Source organism: Aspergillus wentii (genome assembly GCF_001890725.1).
Source record: "Aspergillus wentii DTO 134E9 unplaced genomic scaffold ASPWEscaffold_3, whole genome shotgun sequence".
In the NCBI taxonomy this organism is placed as follows: domain Eukaryota; kingdom Fungi; phylum Ascomycota; class Eurotiomycetes; order Eurotiales; family Aspergillaceae; genus Aspergillus; species Aspergillus wentii.
This window is the reverse complement of record NW_024467834.1, coordinates 713,318-737,454: the sequence shown is the minus strand read 5'-3', so window position 1 is coordinate 737,454 and position 24,137 is coordinate 713,318. Positions and strand designations below refer to the sequence as shown.

Sequence of the window (24,137 nt, the reverse complement as noted above, 5' to 3'; positions counted from 1 at the left end):
ACATTTAAAATCCCAATTACACATAATTATCTCTCGAAAAAACCCCGACGTGGCCGTGTTTTGCTGCATCACTGCGGCATTGGTCTTTGAGGTGTTCCGTGGGTTTCTTTTTCGTCCTCTTTTCTTCCTCCCCTCTCAACGTCACTCCTTCATCCAACTTCTCTTCTTCCACGGCTCCCTCTTCTCTGATTCCACTGATTCTGCTATTCGAGTTTCTGGGAATAGCATCGTGGATAACTAATTCATCCTTTTGTGGTTTTGATAGTTTAAGTCGTCGCGAAGACTTTCCCGCGTGTGTTTTCGAGCCCATCTGACTGTCGCGTCAGTTTGCTTCAGAATGCCTTCTTATCGTTTGGGTGAGTTTATTTATTTTTTTTTTATCTATTTATCTTTTGTTCTATTTGGAGTAAATTGGAAAATATTTGTCTGTTTGTTTGATGGTTAGCTTTTTGTTTGTCTTGCTGTCGTGTTATCCGAATCCAGCATACTTGGCTCTTTGGCCATCTATCTTGATGATGTGCATGTCTGCTCAAAGTTTTGATGTTTATGTTTTATATTTTTGCTTTCCCCATGACTCGATCATTCATTCTATCTAAATTCAACAACTAACATACCACAGAGGAAGCCTCTTCCGGCCGAGCCGGCTGCCAAAACAAGGAATGCAAAGATGCCAAGGTCAAGATCCTCAAGGGCGAACTTCGCCTCGGCAGCTGGGTCGATTCGGAGCGTATCCAGACTTTCTTCTGGAGACACTGGTGAGTTGACTGTGTAGTGATTCTGGATGCTCTTTGACTAACATAAGACAAGGGGCTGTGTCACACCTAAGATCATCGCCAACCTCAAAGAGAATGTTGAGGAGGGTGGCGATGAGAATGACCTTTCTGTCTTGGATGGATTTGAGGATCTCCAGCCTGAGCATCAGGAGAAGATCCGTAAGGCCTTGGAACAGGGTCATGTTGATGATGAGGAGTGGAAGGGTGTATGTTTTCCCTTGTTCTCTTTTCTATGGGTATAAGATTTCAACTAACATGTTCGCAGGATGTTGAGATGAATAGACCCGGTAAGACTGGGTTCCGTGTGCGCGGTAAGAAGAAGGATGCCGCTGCTGCTGACGCCGAGGTATGTATACCTTGTACTATCACGAGATGATCAACTCAAGCTAACATGTCTAGGATAAGGAAAACGCCTCCGGCGAAGAAAAGGAGGCCACTCCTCCCAAGAAACGCGGCCGTGGCCCAGCAAAGAAAGACACCGCCGAAGACGAAGCAGAGAAGCCCGCGGCCAAGAAGGCCAAAAAGGGAGGCCGTGGCAAGGCAGCTGCTGCTCCCGCCCCCGCCGAAGAGGAGCAGGAACAGGATGCTGCCCCCGCTCCCGCTCCCGCTGAGGAGGCTGAAGCTGCCGAAGCTGCACCTGCTGATGACGCCGAGGAGGCCGAGGAACCTGCTCCCGCTCCCGCGGCCAAGGCCAAGCAGCCTGCTAAGAGAGGCCGTCCTGCTAAGGCTCCAACTGATGAAAAGAAGGCAGACAAGCCAGCCCCCAAGCAAAACAAGCGCAAGTCCGCTGGCGGTGACGAAGAGCCCAAACCCGCCGCCGCTGAAGAGGAGAAGCCCAAGCGAAGCCGCCGAGCCGCCGCCACTGCAGCAGCAAAGAAGGTCAAGGAAGCCGAGACCGACGAAGAAGACGTCGAAGAGGAGAAGCCCAAGAGAGGCCGCAAGAAGAAGTCTACCTAAATGTCCTTTTTTTATACTTTCTTCTATGTGGCAAAAAAGGGTGGCCTGGTTTGACTTGAGTTGATCGAGATTCTACTATTTTTTTCATTTCTAATGGTGTCTTAATTCCTATCTTTCATTTTTCTCTTCTCGGTCTTTTTCATCATCTTTTTTGATTCATTTCTTATCATATTCGCACTGTATGTTGTTGTGAGAGCGCCTTGGTTTGTTTTACTCATGTCCAGCTGAATCTTGAATCTGTGTGCTTGATCGAATTCAATGTCAATGTGCGAATACCAGGGGAGTTAGTTTAGCTTAGGTTATCCGATTGATGGAATCATGAATACCAGATTTTATCAACTTGAACTGAATTTCCTATATGAAGTACGAAATGCAATCATATGAGGTGGCCAATATCTTCATTCTTCATTCTTCATTCTTGGTTTCTTATATCGTTATGGTTATCGTTATCGTTATATCGAGTCATCAATGAAAGGACAGACACTTGATAAATATCAAGAGAAAACAAACTGCGAAAAAAGCTCAAAACAATAGTAGAGTTGAGATGGAACAAAAAAAACAAAGCCAGTCAGTCAGTCAGTCACAGTACCATTCTCCTGCAAACGGAAAGAAACCTTCCCATCCTATAGAAGATTGGATCTGTATCAAATCAAATCAAATCAGACCACCCTATACGCCAAAGGTTGTGATTAAAAAAGAGTAGAGTAGATGATCTTTTCGACCAAAAACAACTTGAAAACTTTGTGGCCGACCTCGGGAGAAGGGAATGTAGGTGTTGATGTTGATTTGGATTTTTTTGTCGTTTGCAAATAAAGTGAATCTGGTATTCTGGTTTTGTGTAGTTTGGTGGATGGAATCGTGAGCTTTTAGCTTTTGGTGTGGGAGTTGGTGGTACAGTGTAATTTAGGAGATTTTGGGTGATCGCTTGCTGCTATAGAGGTTAGCATAAGCATAAGCAAAGCAAAACATAAGTTGAGATGAGATGAGAAGACATACCGAGCCTCCCCCAAATCATCCATATGATTACACATCGCAACAAACAAATCGAAAAAGAACTCATGTCCCATCTCCATCTCCAACTGCATAGTGCCACTTCTCTTGAAAATCTTCCGGGTCCGAATAATCATCGCCAGGTAATGAGCGCGGAGGCGCGAATCCGAGTCCGGCGTGTTGTCATACGCATACCGGGCAGATCGCAGGATGACATCAACGGGGATGCCACTCTGCAGGCCCTGTTTGCGGAGGGACAGACGCTTGAGGTCTTCGAGGCCGTACTTCTCCGCGGCGCAGTAGACGACTGTGTCTCTGAGGACGAGGTTGTCGATGCGTGGGTGGAAGAATGTGGCTTCGCTGGATCCGCGGCCTCCGGTGTTGTTGATGTCTTGGGCGTTTTCGAGGCCCCAGGAGGTTTGGTCCTTGTTGCGTAGTATGCGGGGGTAGTAATCTCCTTTATACAGGAACTCGAGAATGCAGGATAGAATCTCTGGCTCTCTAGTTCTGTTAGTTTGTGCAGGTCATATCAAAGTTAATTTGAGATGACTCACTCATCAGCCAGGTCTATGACTTTGTTCGCAGAATCTCCGATATACTGGTCCTGAAGCATGGCACAAAAGAAAGGCGAGCGGGACAGAACATCTTCATGAGCTGCAAAAGTGCGCTGTTCCGAGCCTACAACTAGTGTAACCATAGGACTAGGAGGGGGGCTGTATAGCAATCAGCTTACATCCATAGATACAGAAAATGCAGATTTATAAAAATAGATGAAACTCACGATTCCACCGGACCTTCGAGACTCTCCTCCATTTTCGCCTTGACTCGTTTACCATACGTCTTCTTAGATTTAGACGACTTGACAGTCTTGCCTACTCGACCCTTTGAATTAAAAGACCGCCTAAGCATACTGTCATCCGAAGACAGAATCTGTCGAAGAGAAGCGAACATGACGGGCAACAACAAAATAATAATAAAAAAAGAGCGACGACAACTCAGATCGGAGTCACGTAGAGTGGACAGGAACTATTGTCACAAGAAAGAAAAGAACATGGGCGATGGGCGACGCTACCAGATCACGCGCTGGGCAGCATGTGAGGAGAGAGAGAGTCCTGGAAGCAGTTTTCTCAGAGAAATGATGCTTTCTGTTTATTCCAAGTCTTCTTGGTGGAAAAGACTTGGACAGAAGGATCAAGTCCTGATGGACTGGCTTCGCGTACGCGAATCGAGTATTTTTGATTCGACGTAGCGGAAATCGGTCGACTCTAGGAAGCGTGAAGAAAGAAAAAGAAAGCGAGACGAAGAAGTTGAAGTTGAAGACGAAGAGGGGATGTGATGGGATCATGTGATCAGCTGATGATAGCACCATAGGCATCATGATTGACGCCCTAACTAAAAAAATATTTTATATCTTTTAATATAATCAAATACATCTGCCAATAATCATGCTGATAAATACAATAACCCGCTGTATACTATCCGTCTCATTCAGTGTTTATGCCTACAGCAACGAAGAACCACATCCTGCTGCTCCCAGAGTGACACCAAAGCTCTGGAAGTGGCCAGCAGTAACACCAATCTGACCGTTTCCAGCAGAGCAGGACTTATCGCGCTCGCCATCACACTTGACAGTGCTGCCCTCGTTCCCAGAGCTGTAGTATTCCTGCAGAGATATTAACATGTTGTCACTTATTAAGAGCAGGAGAAACTCACAGTGCCGTAGTGCTCGAAGCTCCAAGGCCACATCACGTACATGTTCTAGAAAATATTAGCTTCATCTACTATTGATTCTTGGGTATACTAACCGGCACGCCATCACCGTTGTTGTTGCCCCGGTTCAGAGTACCATGCTGCTTGTTGCCAAAGTCTGCAAACTCCGAGTTGCCAATAGGGAAAGCAGCCATGGCATTGCTGGTGATGTTCTTGTTGGGGAAATTCTGGGCCAACGCAACGTAGGAGATGTAGGTGAGGGCACCTCCCAGCGAGTGTCCAGTAGACTCGAGGCTGTAGCTAGGATATTTCTGCACAAGAGACTTGACCTCGTCAATGATCTCGTCGTGGACAGCAGACCAGGGACGGGAGATGCCGTTCATGATCTTTGCACCAGAGGGCCAGTCGACTCCGGACAGGTTGGGAGTTACCAGGGAGGTGTCGACGTCGTTGGCAATATCAGTGGCTGTGCAAGTTAGTATGGAGTATTATTTCAATATGAAAAGACTTACCGGTTGTGGAGCCTCGCATGGCCACTGTGATGACCTTTCTGGACTCGGAGTATCCCACGAAACCTTGGGTGTCAGTCACAGCATCGTTGATCTGCTTGGTGACAGTGACATCGAAAGCAGTGTTACTGCAGCCAGTGTAGGCTGCAGAAGAGAGCTTTGCTGCTCTTTCCAGGTCCGAGAAAGCCGAGGGGTCTATATCGAATTATTAGCTACTGCTTTCCACAGAGATATTTCAGAGGACAAACCAGAAGTAGCTCTGGAAATGAGAGATGGGGCAGCAGAAGCCTGGGAGATCAATGCGATCCCCCCAATGAGGGTAGGAAGGTTGAAGAGCATTGTGAAGGTGTCAGAGATAAACGATTGAATGAATTCTGTCTGTTCATTCATCTCATCTCGAGGGAAACAGCCAGTTTATATGCTGCAGACGACAGAGAGGAAAACCCTCCACTGAACCGCGACGAACAAGCCACGGCCAGCATCGTTTCATCCACCATCACAAGGAAGCGGGGTTTCATCTTAGAACAGGTCAAAGATACAAAAGCCAAAAAGATCAGAGCAACCAAGCAGACTAGCTTCTCGGAGAAAACCCGCTTGTGGAAGAATTGTGGGCACACAAAAGGCTTCGCCGTTGATCTTTTCGGAGTAGAAAACACATGGATAAAGATATTCCCCGAATCATCCAAGGATATTATCCAATTATTAAGGCTGATGCCAACTCAATCTTCAACGGAGCATTTACCGTGTCTTGGATTGAATGACGATGGTTGGTGATGACGGTGACAGATGACCGGTTCACCACCTGAATAGACGGCGGTTTGAGGGACGATCGTTAACTGTCACATTCCACAGGCCAGCCAGGAACACACTCAATCTATTCCAAATGAACCTGGTTCCTTGGGTCTTGGAAGACTTGGATGGTATCAAATGGCGCAGTTGGTGGGGCAAGGAATCGTCTCTCGTGCTTGACTCAAAAATGGGTTCGATGATGTATCAAACCCTGCTGTTTCGAATAAACCCGAGTTCCACAGCGCAGGAATCGTCCAGAAGTGCAGAAAAAAATAATAATCTCGGATATACCGAGAGAACAAAAAAGAAAAGACTCAAATCCATAGAGTTTGAACTTGACATGATTCCAGAAAAGCTGGCGTGCTTGTATAGCCTCAATTTTTGGACTACCGAGGTTGACCCGAGATACGAACACACCCACCAACCAGGGGATATCCATGGTGTTTCAGGATGCCACCCATTGTCCAATTGGCGTTATTCATGAAAATGTAAATGCCGATATTGGCTTCGGCAGTTGAGGCTATACCGAGGTTTTGGCAGATGCATCCTAGGATGTTGTCAGATCGTCCTGCAATTTCGGTATGCCTTTCGAGGGAATATCCGTTGAATATCAGTTTGAATATCGAATTATTCATACCTTATCTGTCGGTCTGGAAGAAAATGATGGAAGATAAACTGTAGACAGTCAACATCATCATTCATTATCCTCTGTATACAATTCCTGTTCCTGTCACCTACCCCATTTCCGTCAGAGCACATTCTGAAAACACATTTTAGTTTGCAATATAGAGCATCCTATAGATATCTGGTCAGAAATAGCAATATCCAGAATAAATCAGACTCACAACGCCTCAACTAGGCCGTTCCCCCTCATACCGACGAATCTTCTCCTCCGACTCTCTGCGTTTCCGAATAACCTCAACCATTTCAGGGAACAGATCCGACCTCATCTCCAACGGAAGGCTAGCTGTCCCATTCTGCAGTGCCTCCCATCGATCCCGACATGCCTTGTCCGAATAATCGACCGCCGGTTTAGTGTCCTTCATATACTCAGCCACCAACTTCCACTTTTGCTGCTCAATTTCAGCCACCATTTTGGCTATTTCGCCTTGGGCTTTGTTGACGGCTTGATTTAGGATATCGTCCTGTATGCGATTAGTATCTTCACACGAAATAAGAAAGAATACTAAAGGCTTACATCTCCCTCATGCCATCCGCCCATCCCACTCTCAAGCCCTTTATCCGTGTGCAATCTCATTATCTTCTTCATCCGACAGAACCGCGTACCGATCGTTTTCTCACGATAGCCCGTTCGTCCCTCTCTTATAAAGCGCTGGTGGATATCTTTTTCGGTCCATTTTGCCAGCTTGAGGTGCCAGAGCAGATCATCGTCAGAGTCCATGTCTGCGTTGATTTTCTTGTGGGAGGTTGTTTATTGGCGTTTGTGTGGAGGGGCTGTGGGCTTGGATGCATTCACTGCGAGTTTCTCTGGAGAGGTATCTGCTGGGCTGGGAAATTCCAGGCTATCGGGTAGGTTCACTTTTTCTTGATTATTGGCTGGTTGATTCGAGATTTCGGATACTGGGATCTGTCAGTTTACATTCTAAGAAATAAGAGACACAAAGACCTACTTTGATACAATAATGGGTCAAGCTGCTCGTGGGAAATGTCCACTGGTTGATTTCCAGTATCATCGCTCACTGTCTCTTCGGCATACTCATCATGAGAGCCCTTGATGACTCTGCTCTCCATACTGATAAAAATTGGCTTTTCTAGGCTAGCTCTGAAAATGAAGCTAAGCTGGTGCAGTGATAAAGGGTGGTAGAGAGAAGCAGAGGCGAGGATAGGGGTTTATATAGTAGTCAGCTAATGGTGTAAAAATTTTCCCTAGTGGTAATCTCCTTCATATAGATTGTTATATTGCTTTTCTCCGTGATATTGATACTTAAGTAGCAAGCTTACATCTCATGGTTGGATGCTTGAAACAGATCTATTCGGGATATTCCTTGAAATGCCGCGGGCAGAATATGCCTTTACTGCTATGAGGTCTGGATGTCATATTGGAATCTGGGTCTGATGGACTTAATTCAGATGAAGTATGAAGTACTATTGATGTAATCAGTTTGGTGAAGATCTGGATTTCTGGTGTGAGAACTGTTCATATGGGATGATGGTGTCTTATCACTACTGGAAATAAGTGTGGCAGCTTGTTGTTCAGGATATATTGCATGGATGTATTCAATATATATATCCAATATCATTTCTTGAATATGTAGATTCATGCCTTTACCTTTGATATTAATCTATGATAGCCATAGTACTCAAAGCCATTACTATTTATATCATCTCAATGTAAACAAAATACCAAAACAGATCAGATAATCGATAAAGATCGAGATCGACCAATGATCGCCCTTCCCCGCAGATCCTTCCCAAACAAGCCTCGTGGCGGTGCAAACTATCAACTGCGCCACAGTGGCTGAGACAAGCACGTGCCAGCCATGACATCAGCGCGTGATGCCCCCAGGCCAAATAAAAAGCACATGCGATCGCTCGTTCAGCCCTGCATGCGAAATGAAGTCCTTGCGTTGAATATCTCTCCATACATATCTAGTGATACCCCCTTTTGTTTATCTTTCATGTTTTGCATCTGATGTGTCTATTGTTTTGATTTATTACATTATTTATTTACCCCATACGACTCGACGCCCCCTTTCTTCCCTGACACGCCCACATTTTTCAGCTCGATTTGCGGAGTATTTGACACACACATAATTTCCATATCGCGATCAGATCGATAATGCAACGTCTCAGCAAAACGCGAAGCTGGCGATACTCGTCGCAGCAGCCGCCTGCTGCTAAAGATAAACAACAGCACGATCCTGTCTTGACCGCCGAAGATGAGGCGTTCCTCCAGCAGATGATGTCCCGGTCGGATGGCGGTGAGGCTTCATCACCTCCGCCGGGGGATGAGAATAACAACACATTGTTGTCGCCCGTTAGTCCTATAACTCCTGTTACGAATGAGGCGCGGAATACACCATTGCCGGCGTCGCCGGCTGAGGATTTTGGTAAAGAGCTCGGCGAGCAAGGGCGGAGGGCGAGTGAGAAGAGAGGATCCGTTGACTCGGGTGTTTCGAGGAATGGGAGCATAGTAGGCAAGGAGAAGAAGTGGAGGCCCTGGAGCTTTTTGCGCAGGAAGCCAAGTGGGAAGGTCCAGGTATGTTGCACTTTGCTGGGGTAAGATATAGAAAGTGATTCTCATCGGACGACAGGATAAAGCAGCGACCGCCCAAAGCCTTCAGGCATCGACCGAAAATCCAAACGATGATGCGTCGCGGCAGGATGCAGAGGATATGACGCAGGTGCTGGAACAATTGAACCTTGCTGCGGACAATAACCGGGTCTTTTCTATCAGTGAAGAGACGCAGGAACTCATGCGGAAGTTTAAGCTCATCTTCAAGGACCTGATCAACGGTGTGCCGACTGCATACAATGACCTTGAGATGCTCCTGACCAATGGGAACAAACAACTACAAGATACCTACACGAAACTGCCCGGCCCGCTGCAGAAACTGATCCAGAAACTCCCCGAACGATGGACGGAATCTCTCGCGCCCGAAGTTCTTGCGGCGGCCAGTGCAAAGGCCGGAAAGAGTGGGGTGAACTTGGATAACATGGGCAAAGCCGCGGCAGCTGCAAGTAAGATGGGCATCCAGGTTCCTAACTTGAAGGAGCTGGTTGCCAAACCGGCAGCGCTTGTGGGGATGATGCGATCCATCATAGCGTTTTTGAGGGCCCGGTTCCCGGCGGTGCTGGGTGTGAATGTGCTGTGGTCATTGGCATTGTCTAGTAAGTCCTTTATCTAATGGAGTATACCGACCAAGCTAACAGATGTCTAGTCCTCCTGTTCGTCCTCTGGTACTGCCACAAACGCGGTCGGGAGGTTCGACTAGAAAACGAGCGACTCGTGACAGAGGAGGAGATTGGTAAACTGAATGAGCAGGCGGCCGAGGAGCAAATCCGTACCACGGAGACTCTCACCACAACAGCACCTCAGGGAGCTTCGACAGAACAGATCCGGACTGGCGTGAGAGAAGCACAACAAGCACGGGATGCGGCCATAGCAGCAGCTGAAGAGCAAAGGAAGAGCGGCAACGAGACCGCACCTCCTACACCCGCTCCGGTTATCCCGACTCGGACCAAGTCACGACTCTCGATGTGGTCGAGGTCCAACACCGCACCGATATCACCGAGCACGAAGATTGAGCCATATCCAGGTACATGATATTATATATTTCTGCTTTTTAAGATAGTGTTTCAAATAACCAATACCCCTACCCCTGAGAATCCGAAATACAGGCCACCTGTTCCTAAGATATAAAAAACTAAAAAAAGAGAGACAGCGAGACGGAGAAAATCAAACGTGCCATGGTTGACGATCGGAACGGGGTGGCTCCGTCCGGTGGCGGCAATCAAAGTTGTTCTGGAATATCAATAGTTATGGAGTAGTATCGTATGATGGGGATGAGGATTCCCATTCCATCCATTTCTACGATCAACCGGATTGATGTGTATGAAATCATACTGCGTTGGCTACTACATAGTACTGCCACATGTACTGATACTGATGCTGACCATACAGACAGCTGCGGGGTGCAGCAGGAGGAAGACGATGCATTGGCCAATGGGATTCATGCGAAACTGCCGATCTGGCCAGGTTGGCGATATATGATGGATCAGAGCTGATTCAGTGATTCAATTATCTCAATACAGAGTACCAGATAGAAGAGGAGGAAGGAAAGGAAGAAGAAAATACTCCTATTCTATTCTACTGCTAGTTGAAGAATATGCAAGATACTATGGAATAGGCATGGATGGATGTATGTGATGGCAGAATTTTCCCTCCTAAAGTGGAGACCAGAGGTTGGGATTGCCTCAGTCCATCGTCATTAGAATCAAATTAATAGTAATTCGCCTCCTTGCCTCGACGAGGCTGCATCTAGCCTGTTATACAGAACTACTAGCTGTACTAGTTGTAACAGCAGTTAGATTATCTATCCTCTGCACTCTGCACTCTGTATCCGTAGACTGTCGACTGTACTTAGGAGAATATATTTCGCTGATAATCAGACAGCCAGTCTGCAGTACAGTGATAGTTGTCATTTCTTACCGCCGGTTTACACCAATCAGCAGTATCTGAATATGCATCTAGGGAGGGACTAAAATAGCCAACTGCAATGGAAAATAAATAATAATAACTGAAAAGTCTGCTAAATTACTTGCCACTTTAAAAATGTGGGGGAGAAGTGAAGAAATTTAGTAGAGCGGAAATCTGGCGGAACGAATGGGAGTCAATAATAATAATATATAAATAATAATAATAAATAGCGTTAATAATAGCCAAATAAATGAATCATCGTTGGTTGGTTGACTCAGTCGGGGTCAATCCGAGATCATCATTGACTGACTGACTATTGTATTATTGCTATGACTTTTCTGCTCAATACAGCATCAATTATGCAGTAAGATAAATGATGGATCATATATCCTGTCGACCATGATTCGAACCAAGTCATAACTTCCATCTGCATGTACATGCATGTATCTCTACCCGGGAGCATGCAGATTACAGATAGCACGGGTCAGAAAATGCCCCTGGCCGGAGGGGTAATCTCCTCTCCTCCCTCCTAGTCCCTCTCTGATCTCCGTTTTTTTTCCCATCATTTTATCGGCGGCTCAGACGATCTACACTCTTTTTTATGCACGCCATTTAGGCTTTAGGCACTTGGGCAGTTTTTTGATTCTCTATTCTCTGGAATCTTACTTGGTTATGACTGTTACTGCTTACAGGGGTTGGGTGTTTGTTGTCATTGTCTATCATCATCGTTAGGATGATCCTATCTGTTAGTGAGTCACTCCGAATCTGAACAGTTCGTTGTCATTCTCAACGGTTGTCATTGAGTGGGTATCCAGCTGTTCTCAGCCTGCGAACTACCCCTCCATCCTCATTCTTCTTTTACTCCATCGACTAATATTCCATCTACTCTACTAACGTGCTCTAATGCTCCTAATATCTAGTTACTGCTCTAATGTAGTCTCCCTCTGTAGTCTCTCTGTATGTAACGTATCAGCATGTATCCAGCCGTGACTCACGCTGATTGGCTCCAGGCAGCAGGTCAAAATGCGGTGAACACCCGCCAGCGAATGGGCAGCCACTTTGCCGTCATTCCCGGCCAATCACGGGCCTGCCTTCTGAGCCCGGCCAATGGCTGGCCCCACCGGCTGGAAAAATTGGCCCGCCCCAGCCAAGCAGCATCCGAGGCGTCTCTGGCCGGTTGTATTATTACTTACCACCTCCCTGCTTTTCTTTTTCCCTTCTTCCCAGCAGAAGATCCATCTCATTTCACCCCTCATCCCCTCCTCCTTCAGTCCCGACTATCTTTCTTCAGCTTCAATTCTTTCCCTCTTACCCCTCCCCCTTTATCCAGATATTGTCAAGAGTTCTGCCAGAATGGCTTTCGTTGAGCTGTAGATTCCTCACTGGGGGGCTTAACGTATGCTCCCCAGTCCAGCAGCTCCGAGACATCTCCCAATTCATTCACAACTTGACGATATCTGTTCCTCTTTCGACGCATTTTTCCTTCGAGCGTCGGAATTGCCCTTAAGCTCACTCACTGAAGAAGCACTTTTGGCGTCCCTCTTGGACTGTAAAGGTGCTTTTCTGGTCTCGAAAAGTCTTTTTACCCTTTTCCCTCCCTCATCCGACACCACCTTATCCTTTCCGACCTCTTCCATCCTCCTTTATCTTTCTTCTCTACGATATTTCTTTTCTGTCTCTTTACGATTACGATTACAAAAAAAAAGTTTTTCTGTACGCCTTTACGATTAGAAACCTTTTCTCCACCTCATCATCGACCTATACAAACTCCCCGCGAGTCTCTTACGCAATCGTCCTCATTGCGCCTACCAACCGGATAACAAACTTTGTCCTAATTCAAGCCTCCGAAACCCAAATCCACCTATTTTGACGATATCGTACCCCCTCATACATATTCCATTGTATTTACACAATGCCTTTACACTCTAAGTCTGGTCACCACCGCAGCTCCAGTCCCCTGGCCAACATGTTGCACCACTTGCACCCCAAGGGTGCCCATAACTCTCCACGGAGATCAAGCAAGGCAGTGTCATTGGGGACAGCCAATGCGGACCGGAAACGAAGAGCCTCGTCTTCGGTGTCCAGTGTCTCGTCGGTTTCATCGCTCGATGACCTAAGTGAAGACGCAAATGATTCGGAAGAAGATGCTGATGATGAAGAGGAACGGCCGTCTGTTCGCGCCCCGTCTTATGGACGCCGTGACAAGGCCCATAAGACGGGGCCCAAGCCTGCTAAGAAAGCGAAGAAGATGAGAATGACACTGGATGATGATTTTGATGGCGACTACGACGACTCGTTTGAGAGCTCGGATGATGTTTACGCTGCTGTTGACTACATCAGTGATGGTGATGATGAAGAGCAGGACGTGGAGAAGCTCGAGGAGTTGCTTATCGTAGAGTCCGAAAAAGAAGATCGTGTCGGTGGCATGTTCTCCGCCCCTGAGTCGAGCAGCACCAACGACTGGGCCGGCTCCGGTGGGTTTGGTGATCACATGCTTCTGTCGACGGCCTCGTTCTTTGATGAGGACCAGCTTTATGGTGCCATGGAGAACTTTGGCGAGACCGACTTGGCCAGTGAAACCGCTGTGGAGACACCCATGCAGCGTCGTGTTCACTTTGAAGAGCACTCCGACTCCTCATCTGACAGTGACTCGCACACGGATGATGAGATCCCCGGGGACTTCCTCCAGCAGGATAGCTTGGATCCCCAATTACGTCGTATGATCGAAAGCGACAACGAGAACTCCCGTCACAACCGCCGTCAGTCCGATGAGATGTTTGCAGACTCGGATTATGGCCATTCGAACATCTACCACGTCGAGTCCGATGCTCATTCGGAGAAATCCGAGTCGAGTGGCTATGAGAGTATGCTGATTGCTTGCACAATTTCCTTTGTCTATATGCTAACCCACTCGAAGCCGATGATGGTGAAACCACAGACGAAGACCTCCCTCCTCCCGCTACCATCACACACCCACGGTCCATCCTCCGCCGTGACTCCTCTGCTTCATTGGCTCCCCCCTCTGATGAAAAGAGTGAGCCCGCCTCTCGCCGGCGTGGCCCGGTCATGGGAACATTTGTTGCCGACCCTAACAAGCCAGTTGCCCTGGTGGACTGCACTGGCAAGCACCTGGTAATCATCCCTGCGTACGCTTCTTCTCGCCATGATTGGCTTGAATCCGCCACAAATAGTATCAGCGGCACTGCCAACAACAGCCCGCGTGCGACCACTATGCATCTTATTGATGAAAGTGACACGGATGCTTTGGCATCTCCGAACCATGCTGATTTCAGCCCCATGCTGGCCTCCAGTGCCAACCTGATGATGACCGCTCTTGGAAATGACATTGCTCCGGGCGGTCAGGTCATGGGCCCCCCTGAAGCTTTCTACCCATCCCGGGACTTTGCCATTGACAGCTCCTTTGAGGATGATGACGACGAGGACCCAGAGTCGGCCTTGAATGTCGATGACTTTATTGATTTTGGCGATGGTTCATCGGATGAGGAGAGTGACTCGAAGCCCTTTGAGGATGACGCACTCGCCTCTCCTATGGCTCCTGCACCTATGCAGCCAGCGGCCGGCACCCCTACTCCTAACCGATTCGGAGAAGCCCAACCGGAAACTAGTGCCGAGCGCTTCCTGAACCATCTTGACCGGGGCATTGTGACAGCGTTCCGTCGCAACCACAACCGATACCAGGCGCTGCTGCGTCTCCCCCAGCATCGCGAATTCATGCCGGCCAATTCTCCCTCCCGACCGGCTAGTGTGTTTAGACATGCCAGACACGCTGACCAGCGTACACCTACACGGAAGCGTAAAGCCAACGGGTACGCGGGCGGCGAGGCAGTCCGACGAAAGCTTATGGATGCGCAGCGACGCAGCCAGCTTCCTTTCTAAATTATCATCTATCCTATCTTTGCAGAGCGTGATGAGCCGACTTACACTATACCACCATTTTTTATGAATATGTGATGTCTCGATAAACCGAAGATGGTTTTGTTTCTTCTGTCTGTGTTAGAAACATAGACCTTGTTGCCCCAAGGGCAGAATAGTTTGGTCCTCACTGCGAACCGTCTGGATACAGTCTTGGAGCTCTATCTAGAAAGAGATTTGAGTGAGTGATATCAAATCAGACTCATATTATGTCGCGCATTTGTAGGAGGAAAGTAAATGGTCACGCAAACGACGATGACCGAGAGTTGACTGATCGAGTCAGCATGTTGAAATTTCTTTGTTTTTGTTCCTTCATAACGGGGTTTGAATGTGGATTTCATGTCAATTTGTTTGGAAAAAAAGATACCTCAGGCTTGTTTACGGAGTGTTGATTTGAATCTCTTTTCTTTTATTTTTTTTTTATGTCGTGATGTTATAGCGTCCAAGCAACAAAATATCCAATTCAAAAACAGTTCTAAAAGTTATTGTTTCTTGTTCCACGCGATGATGATTGATGATATGTACACTATACTATAATCCTAAACCACCTGATTGAAAGAAAAAACAAGAATCTATTTGCGACACGCTAAGAAACAAAGAGAAGGAGAATTGAATCCGCAGACAGATTGTGGCTTTTGCTTTTCCCCTTGTCGCCGATGAGGCTTTGCAGGCGATGAATCAGGGATACTGGTGTAACCTTGCCAGTGTGCCTACATACAGGTCACCTATATTGAGGTACACCCGACTGTCACTTCCTTGGGGGCTGGGGCCGTAAAGGATCATTGGCTATGTATGTTTGTATTTGTATTCCTAATCCAAGTCTCCTGAGGCTTAGTTTTCTTTTTCTTGCAGATCGTGGATGCTGGATGCTGAATGCATCAGCAGATTCTTACAGGGCGGTTAGGATCGTCTGCGAAATTCCCGGATGGGTTTTAGGTCCTCTCGTCAGCACTACATGTGTATGTATAAGTACTTTAGATGAGCACTATTCGGAATAAAAATAACAGTGAATAGACAATGGATTCATTTATTATTATTATTTATTAACTGGGAGTTATGGATAGATGGTGATGGAGTTCAGCGAGACGCCCGGGTTCAGTGTGCATATTTAGTAGGAACGATCTGATTGGGTGGTTGAGGGGTTTTTATTTTGTTTTTCTGTTTGGTGAGGAGGGTTTCTTTTTTGTTATTTGTTATTGTCTTCTCGTTTAATGTTCAAAAGATTATGATTATATCATTGGATATTCATATCTTAGTCGAAGGATCGTCTGGATTGAGGCTGGAGTCTGATGGGCTTGGAGGAGGCATGGGGCTGTTTCTCTCTCTCGGTCTGTCTTCCTCTTCTCTCCCCTCATCTCATCATGGATCGCATTCCATCTTACCCCATCTCATCCATTATCAATTCAACCGATCTAGCGTCATCTTCCATTTATTATCTCATCTGTCATTGATTACGGAAGAATAAAATTGTCTTACGTGCTATTTTTATTCCCCTCCCTCTGCCCTGCAGAAGATGGCGCTTTCAATGTCGATCCGGCGCTTGTTTGACGATGATCTTTGGGCCTCAATCACAACCCATCGAGCGTGTCTTGAGACCCATTGAATGCTCCTATTGGCTTCTATTATTCATTTTTCTCGACTTGACTGATTTGCCTCTCGATCAATTGCAATCGATGATTGATGCGCCTTACCGGCTACCCATTCCGAACAGACACTGCAATGTCCCATCTCACGCTTACGGGCCATGACTGGCTAACGTCTTCGCGCCTCCCTGGGTGCCCTTCCTGCGTGTTCCTGCGCTAGACCGATGGGCTCGATCCATACGCTTGCCTTGCTCAGCCGCGGGTCTGGGTGCTTCTATCAAACTGCAGTTGGGGGCGCCTAGCCGTTCTTCAGAATGTCTTGGTTGCTGATGGATATGCAAGTGGGAATAGCTGAGCAGAACAGGGGGAAAGAAGTGGGACACTGCTGTCTTTGTTGTCTGACTCTTGATGTCTTTTAAGAGCTTACCTCGCCCCTCTCCTCCAGGCCCCCCGAACTGTTTCTTACATAGATATTCTTCCTCTCTCCCTCGTTCATTGGCCTTGAGCAAGGTCTTCTCTTCTCTTGTTTTTATCTTTATCTTTATTTCCTTTGAAGTCCAGGTCCAATTGAATTGGACTTGGTTGGTGTTGTCTTGGTTGAGTCGCCAGAGCTAAGACCGTCGACTGCGATTGCGATTCTTTGTTTTCGCTTTCCTGTTGCTTTTTATATACCCTTTGTTATATTTTCGTTATTGTTATCGCTCGCGTACGATAATAATAATCACGGATTCTCTTGATAGAATTTTTTTGACTACTTTTTCTTCTTACTTCGACTTCCCATCTTGCGTTGGGTAATATTCGTTCATCATGAGAGTCGCAACTTCGTTTACCTTCGTTTCGCTTTTGGCCTTGGCTCAAGCCAATGGAGTGGTATGGTTCCCAAGAAATCAAAGTGGACAGTTTGGGATTCTGAATCTAACACCTGTCTCATAGGCTGCCTCGTTGGACAAAAGAGCTCAAGAAGCAGCTGATATAGCCACAGCATATGCCACTAGCGAAGTCACCATCACAAGCTGCGGTCCCGAAGTCACAGATTGCCCGGCGAGCTCGACAAATGTCCAACAACCTACTCCCGAGACAGAAACCCCGCCTGTCGCTATTACAACGCCCGCTCCTGGCCCTGTCGAGACACCGGGGTCGACAGTGTATGCTACAAATGAGGTTACCATTACCAGCTGTGGTCCTGAAGTTACCGATTGCCCGGCCAGTTCGACTCAGGTGCAGAGTGCTCCTGCTGAGACACCATCACCACCTCCGTATACTGAGACTGCAACTGCTTCCTCCTCCGTTGTTCCTTCGCCGCCGCCGCCATCTTCTGCCCCTGCTGAGGTGCCGGGCCCGTCTACTGTGTATGCTACCGATGAAGTTACTATCACTAGCTGCGGTCCTGAAGTTACCGACTGCCCAGCGAGTTCGACAGCAGTGCAGTCGAGTGTTCCTGTTGAGACGCCGCCGACGCCTGTGACTGAGACCCAGACCGCTTCGTCTTCTGTTGTTCCTTCTCCGCCGCCGCCATCTTCTGCCCCTGCTGAGGTGCCGGGCCCGTCTACTGTGTATGCTACCGATGAAGTTACTATCACTAGCTGCGGTCCTGAAGTTACCGATTGCCCAGCTAGCTCGACAGCAGTGCAGTCGAGTGTTCCCGTTGAGACACTTACAACTCCTGCGTACACGCCTACTGAAGCTGCTCCTTCTTCGTCTGCTACAATGCCCATCGGTCTAACACCAGGACATCAGAGCCGCCCAAGCGAGACACTTTCTACAACACCCAGTTCCACACCGGCCACCTCTTCGGTTGTTGCCCCATCTTCGTCTTCGGTTGCTTCCACGACACCTGCTCCTAGCGTGCCGCCCCAATGGACTACTTCCACTGTGTACTCTACCAGCTTGTCCACCGTCACGAGCTGCGCTCCTGACGTCCCAGACTGCCCGGCAAGTGTCGTTACCTCTACAATTGCTATCTCGACAACAGTATGCCCGGTCACCGAAACTCAGACCAACACTGATTCAACACCTGGCCTGCCCCCGTCATCTGCTGCACCTGAGTCAACGCCTATCGGTTTGACACCCGGACATCAGAGTCGCTCTACCCCTGCACCATCTTCGTCTGCATCTGAGACTATGCCCATTGGCCTGACACCAGGACACCAGAGCCGCCCTTCCACAACACCTGCTCCTAGCGTCCCGCCCCAATGGACTACTTCCACTGTGTACTCTACCAGCTTGTCTACTATCACCAGCTGCGCGCCTGAGGTCACAGACTGCCCTGCAAGTGTCGTTACTTCTACAATCGCTATCTCAACAACAGTATGCCCGGTCACTGAAACTCAGACTAACACTGATTCTACACCCGTGGTTCCACCATCAGCTACAGCTGCTGAATCGACTCCTATCGGTTTAACCCCGGGGCATGAGAGCCTCTCGAGCATTTATTCTACCCACTATGCTACTGTCACGAGCTGCGCTCCCGAAGTCACTGATTGCCCAGGAACATCGAGCGTCCCAGCAGTTGAAACTTCTACACCTGCGGTGCCTTCGTCATCTGCCTCTGAGACTATGCCTGTTGGTCTGACACCCGGACATCAGAGCCGCTCTACATCTGCGACACCATCGCCCTCTGCTAGTGAGACTATGCCTATCGGTCTGACACCGGGACACCAAAGTCGCTCTACATCTGCACCATCGTCATCTACTGCTGAATCCACGCCTCCCATCGGTTTGACGCCAGGACACGAGAGTCTCTCAAGCATTTATTCTACCCACTATGCTACCGTCACAAGCTGTGCCCCTCATGTCACGGATTGCCCGGGAACATCGATTAGCGTCACAGCAACTGAAACCTCTACACCCGGGGTGCCACCATCAGCTACAGCTGCCGAATCGACTCCTATCGGTTTAACCCCAGGACACCAGAGCCTCTCAAGCATTTATTCTACCCACTATGCTACTGTCACAAGCTGTGCCCCTCATGTCACAGACTGCCCTGGAGAGTCTACCGGCGCTGTATCTACACCCGGGGTGCCATCTTGGACAGCCCCAGTTCAGATGACAACCTCGACAGTGTACTCCACAAGCGAATACACTATTACAAACTGTGCGCCTACTGTCACCGATTGCCCAGCGGAATCGCACTCAGTTGTTACTTCGACTATTGCTGTCTCTACCACCGTCTGCCCTGTCACGGAAACTCAAACTGGCACAATTCCTGCGCCTTACTCTTCCACTGTGACCCCGGTAAGCACTCCAGCTATCAGTATCCCTGGAATCACACCCGTCCCGAGCCCCTCTGCATCGACTCCTGCTGGAAGCTCTTCGGTCCCAAGTGAGGATACCACTACCTTGGTTACATATGAAACCGTTACTACCTGTCCCGTCACTGCAACCCATACTTCCGGTGGCTCGGTAGTTACTTCTGTATACACCACTGTTTCGACGGGCACCTTCACATCGATCTCTACCATCCCTAAAAGCAGCAGTGCTTCCATCCCGTCGATTGTGATCGTCACACCGCCAGCTAGCCCCTCTTCTTCGGTCGCTGCCTCCACTCCCATTGGAAGCTCTTCAATTCCAGCTGAGGAAACAACTACTCTGGTGACATATGAAACTGTGACTACTTGCCCTGTTACTGCAACCACTACCTCTGGAGGATCAGTGATTACCTCGGTGTACAGCACTGTGTCTACAGCCACGCTTACATCAACTTCAACCATCCCTCGCGTCTCGTCTATCGCACCTGGTTCCTCTTCTTTCATTACTCCCACGCCATCGGTTACACCTGCTTCTTCGGCTCCAAGTGAGGACACAACTACAGTGGTGACATATGAGACTGTGACTACCTGCCCTGTTACTGCAACTTCAACTTCAGGTGGATCAGTGGTCACCTCGGTGTATAGCACTGTGTCTACAGCTACTCTCACCTCGACCTCGACTATCCCTCGCGCATCTTCTATTGTCCCTGTCTCCTCTGCTCCGGCTGAGGAAACCACTACTCTGGTAACTTATGAGACTGTGACCACCTGCCCTGTTACTTCCACCATCACTTCGAATGGTGCTACTTCTACTTCAGTCTACACCACTGCTTCCACAGTCACACTCACTTCAGCATCTGTCATTCCTCGGATTACACCCACGAACCTTCCACCAAACCCATTCTCGAACATCGCGCTTAAGTGCATCGACAGTTCGAAATACGTGGCACAGTGCTCTTCCAACCACGACACTAGCTGCTTCTGTCCCTCGGCTGAGTTCACCAAGAAGGTCATCTCCTGCGTGGAATCCTCGGGATCATCCCAAACTGAAATCCAGTTCGCTCTATCCTTCTTCACCGGCATCTGCGCTTCCTATGTTTCGCAGAACCCAGCCATCGTGACCGCAATCCCAAGCACAGTCACTCTGGTCGGATCCGCAAGTGTATCCGTCGGAGCAACCATCACAGGCGCCCCCGAACCCTCTTGCACGACAATCACCTACGGCTCTTACACCTTCACCGTGCCCCAGGTTTCTCTCACGCCCCCTGCTCTCCCAGGTCTCCCTACCACCCTCCCAGGCTTCCCCACCGGCAGCTTCAACCCGCTCGCCCCAGTGGAAACCGGAATAACCGGAGGACAGCCTCCAAACCTCCCATTGGAGAAGCAAGTGACTGATGCCGACGATTCCACTACGCCCATAACAACCCGGATTCCAAACCCATGGACATCCTCTCAAGCCGTGTCCTCATCCGCGGCCCCATCGACTCTATCTCGAGTCCCTGGGAGCAGCGCGGTGGTGGGCAGCTCAACATCACAGACCCCCTCGTCTGCTTCGCCTAGCACTCCCCTCTTCACCGGCGCTGCCTCGTCTATCTCTGCCTCTTCGGGTCTCTGGTGGACGGCTGCTGCTGTTCTAGTTGGGATCATGTACTAAGTTTGAGTTTTGGGTGGATTTTTCTTTCCATTTGATTGATTTTTCGGGGTTTGGTGTATAGAATGTTTGGTTACTATCTTATTTCCTTTGTATTCTTTTTTCTTTTGTTTTGAACTATGCCCTTGTCACAAGTTTGGGCTGTGAATAGATATCCATTTCCATTTGTTATAAAATTTATACTTCATTTATACTTATTATCAATGATCTCATCTATTTCATAGTATAAACAGGATAAAATAGACATAGACAGACATACAGTATAGACAGCCATATAAAACAACGTATGTAGGGTATATAGATAATATTTACAGATATAGACGAGACATCAAACCCCAATATTCTCCTCCCACGGCGCCTGAGCCCGGATGTAACTCACCCCATGCCGATACCGACTCAACATGGGCTCCTGGTCAATCGCACAATGCGGGCGATTATCTCTTCCTCTAAACCAGCCTAGCCCATACGTCTTGCCCTTCCGAATAAGCATATCCTGCATCTGGCTATGTGTGTAGAGCTCCGTATCGACAAAGTCATCGAGCATACGGGACTGGTGGATGAAGGCTAAGATGGATGCAATGGTAGACGGTTGGCGGGGCATAAAGGGGCGTCTGCGCCGGAGGAAAGCGATAAACGCGGAGAAAATCATGATGGAGACGATGGTGGTTGACAGGATGGAGGAGGAGTAGAAGGAAGAAGGCGTTTCGGAGGCCAGTGAGAGCGAGGAGAAGGTGATTGTGAGGATGTCGCCGAGGATGGAGCCGATGCCGATTAGGGCGACGAGGTAGTGGCGGTTTAAGAGGGCTTTGCACGGGAGGAGGCCATATGGGGTACCCTGGTAGTCTAGGGTGAGGGTTTGTTCGGGGTGGGCGTTTCCCTTGGAAAGAGTGTAGAAGGGTTCGAGCATTTTGACGTTGAATTCGAGGGTGGCCCAGATTTGCTTGATGAGGGTTGAGAGGAGGACGGGGAGCCAGGGGAGGGTGCGGGTGATTTTGTTGAGGGAGGTGTAAGAGATGGCAGGGATGAAGGGGAGGCAGACGACCATGAAGGCGATGAAGGCGAGGAGGACGTAGGTGCGGAGGATGATGGGTTGCGGGTTCGGGTTGGGGTTTTCGACTCGTAACTCGGGAGGATCGAATTCGGTTTGTTTGGTGAATTCGCCCTGCCAGATGGTGGATTTGTAGAGGATGTATCGACGGTGGCGGAGCTTTTTGTGGATGTCATCATGGAGGGATTCGTCCATTCCGTCAAAGTCTCGGAGGATGTGCGATTTGGTCGCCATGGATGCGACGCCTGCGATTCCGCGCGGGTCGCTGAGGAGTCCTGATTTCCGTTGAAGCATGAACAGCATGATGGTGGAGAGGATTGCGACGAGGATGAGACAAGCCGTCATGAGACGAGACCAGATGGGCTGGATTCGAAGGATGTTGGCGAAATCACCACCGCAGTCCTTGACACCGTGGCAATGGGGATTCTTGACGCTTATGAGACTGGGGTTTTGGAGAGAGGGTGCAGCTGTCGTGGCAAGGATGGTTCCAATGGAACAAACGAAAACGAGCCAGTGTCGGTATTTGAACGCCTTGTATGGAACAAAGTACGACCAGATGGTGACATAGTCGAGATTGAGACTTTTAGCCGCCGTGTTGCCGGTGGGTTGCGAGAGTTGGTAGTAGGGCTCCAATCGCTGAATCTCGTAGGCGGCAATCTGCCATAACACGCCGTAGCTGACCATGACAATCGTTGGCAGGTACTTCCAACAGAAGAATTCAGACACGGGCATATTCTCCACTTGGTTGTACCGGACTAACCCACTGCCCTGTTTCTCCAGTCGCTGTGACTTTTGACAGAGATACTCCTGAACGCCAGCTAGTGTGAGCGACACGACTATCAACATTATGATGTAAAGGTTTTTCATCGAAAAAGGTCTCCAATTCGGTCTTTCTGAACTAGTCGGGTACAAACTCATATCAGTTAAGCCGGTATATGACTCCTTCAACTTGGGGGAGGACTCGGATCCAGACTGTCCCAGTCCCTCCAGGGAACTCAGATCGACCGCTGCAAAGCCGCCCTTGGTAGAGATGATTGTTGTGCGCCGCTGTTCAGATACCGTGACGCCTACGGATTTGGTCGGTTCCTCCGCATTGTCTGCCTGCAGACTAGAGTCCGATGTCGATGCGGATGGTATTTTCCTATCACCATATGATTCCTTCTCTTCATCTGGAGTCGCACCACTAAACTGCATACCGAATGGCAGCCCTTCAAGAGAAGATATATCCACCCCCATCGGCTCGCCGTGGAAGTCGTCCAACTCATGGAGGCGGGAGTATCGATCCTTGCGGGGGTTCATGTTTGCTCGCAGGCGGGGTGATTTCAGGCTCGAGAGTCGCTTTATAAACGATTTTGACCTCTCCAGGTCATCACCACCGCTAGCCGAGTGATTATGGGCATGACCGCCTTTGTCTTTGGCGGTGATGGCTTGAGGAACTGGGGCGACGGTTGTGCTCGTCGCACTCTCGGTTACGTTTATCGAAGGGGCGGCAGATTCGCCGACCAGCGGTACATTGCTTCCTGAATCTGCTCGTCCATGGTGTAAATGACTCTTAGAAGAGCCTGCAAACCAACGCGAAGAGTCCACGCTCGAAATAGAGTCATTCTTTGAGCTATTTCGGGAATGCCTGAAATCGCTTGATGTAGAATCGCGGGGGTTATTTGCTGCACGAGCAGCCAAGTCCTTCCCGAGGGCCATCTTTAGGTCGAGTAGCCGGTGCGACGATCTTCACGATAAGGTAGACCAGAAGCACGGACAAACATATTGTAGTGAAGAGTTGACAGC

At 48.7% G+C, this 24,137-nt stretch overlaps 8 protein-coding genes across 8 annotated transcripts; 4 read left to right on the top strand and 4 right to left on the bottom strand.

Moving 5' to 3' along the window:
- Positions 1-337: 337 nt before the first annotated feature.
- On the top strand, positions 338-1,730 carry ASPWEDRAFT_26037 (uncharacterized protein; the record flags this gene model as incomplete). Its single annotated transcript, XM_040832801.1, has 5 exons — positions 338-356; positions 620-755; positions 808-979; positions 1,039-1,119; positions 1,173-1,730. The coding sequence occupies 5 exons, from the start codon at positions 338-340 to the stop codon at positions 1,728-1,730; spliced, it is 966 nt and encodes a 321-aa protein (XP_040690255.1).
- Positions 1,731-2,633: 903 nt separating this feature from the next.
- ASPWEDRAFT_181566 (BTB/POZ domain-containing protein) lies at positions 2,634-3,998 on the bottom strand (the record flags this gene model as incomplete). Its single annotated transcript, XM_040831881.1, has 4 exons — positions 3,502-3,998; positions 3,275-3,433; positions 2,727-3,221; positions 2,634-2,661 (listed from the first exon to the last, which is right to left on the bottom strand). Exons 1-4 carry the CDS (start codon positions 3,669-3,671, stop codon positions 2,634-2,636), a joined length of 852 nt encoding a protein of 283 aa, XP_040690254.1. The 5' UTR covers positions 3,672-3,998.
- A 223-nt stretch (positions 3,999-4,221) lies between these two features.
- ASPWEDRAFT_107307 (putative alkaline lipase) lies at positions 4,222-5,278 on the bottom strand (the record flags this gene model as incomplete). The annotated part of the gene is made up of 5 exons (XM_040827874.1): positions 4,222-4,383; positions 4,434-4,478; positions 4,526-4,896; positions 4,943-5,134; positions 5,188-5,278. The coding sequence occupies 5 exons, from the start codon at positions 5,276-5,278 to the stop codon at positions 4,222-4,224; spliced, it is 861 nt and encodes a 286-aa protein (XP_040690253.1).
- A 533-nt stretch (positions 5,279-5,811) lies between these two features.
- On the bottom strand, positions 5,812-7,480 carry ASPWEDRAFT_737484 (uncharacterized protein; the record flags this gene model as incomplete). The annotated part of the gene is made up of 7 exons (XM_040839376.1): positions 5,812-6,313; positions 6,366-6,403; positions 6,467-6,488; positions 6,605-6,873; positions 6,927-7,145; positions 7,269-7,309; positions 7,360-7,480. The coding sequence occupies 7 exons, from the start codon at positions 7,478-7,480 to the stop codon at positions 6,115-6,117; spliced, it is 909 nt and encodes a 302-aa protein (XP_040690252.1). The 3' UTR covers positions 5,812-6,114.
- Positions 7,481-8,528: 1,048 nt separating this feature from the next.
- Positions 8,529-10,016, top strand: ASPWEDRAFT_50036 (uncharacterized protein; the record flags this gene model as incomplete). The annotated part of the gene is made up of 3 exons (XM_040837366.1): positions 8,529-8,948; positions 9,034-9,580; positions 9,631-10,016. 3 exons carry the CDS (start codon positions 8,529-8,531, stop codon positions 10,014-10,016), a joined length of 1,353 nt encoding a protein of 450 aa, XP_040690251.1.
- A 2,839-nt stretch (positions 10,017-12,855) lies between these two features.
- Positions 12,856-14,786, top strand: ASPWEDRAFT_50035 (uncharacterized protein; the record flags this gene model as incomplete). Its single annotated transcript, XM_040837365.1, has 2 exons — positions 12,856-13,753; positions 13,807-14,786. 2 exons carry the CDS (start codon positions 12,856-12,858, stop codon positions 14,784-14,786), a joined length of 1,878 nt encoding a protein of 625 aa, XP_040690250.1.
- Positions 14,787-17,205: 2,419 nt separating this feature from the next.
- ASPWEDRAFT_413126 (uncharacterized protein) lies at positions 17,206-17,991 on the top strand. The gene has a single exon (XM_040835525.1). It carries the CDS (start codon positions 17,391-17,393, stop codon positions 17,868-17,870), a length of 480 nt encoding a protein of 159 aa, XP_040690249.1. The 5' UTR covers positions 17,206-17,390; the 3' UTR covers positions 17,871-17,991.
- Positions 17,992-21,632: 3,641 nt separating this feature from the next.
- ASPWEDRAFT_50034 (DUF3433 domain-containing protein) lies at positions 21,633-23,651 on the bottom strand (the record flags this gene model as incomplete). Its single annotated transcript, XM_040837364.1, has 2 exons — positions 21,633-23,265; positions 23,326-23,651. The coding sequence occupies 2 exons, from the start codon at positions 23,649-23,651 to the stop codon at positions 21,633-21,635; spliced, it is 1,959 nt and encodes a 652-aa protein (XP_040690248.1).
- Positions 23,652-24,137: the final 486 nt, after the last annotated feature.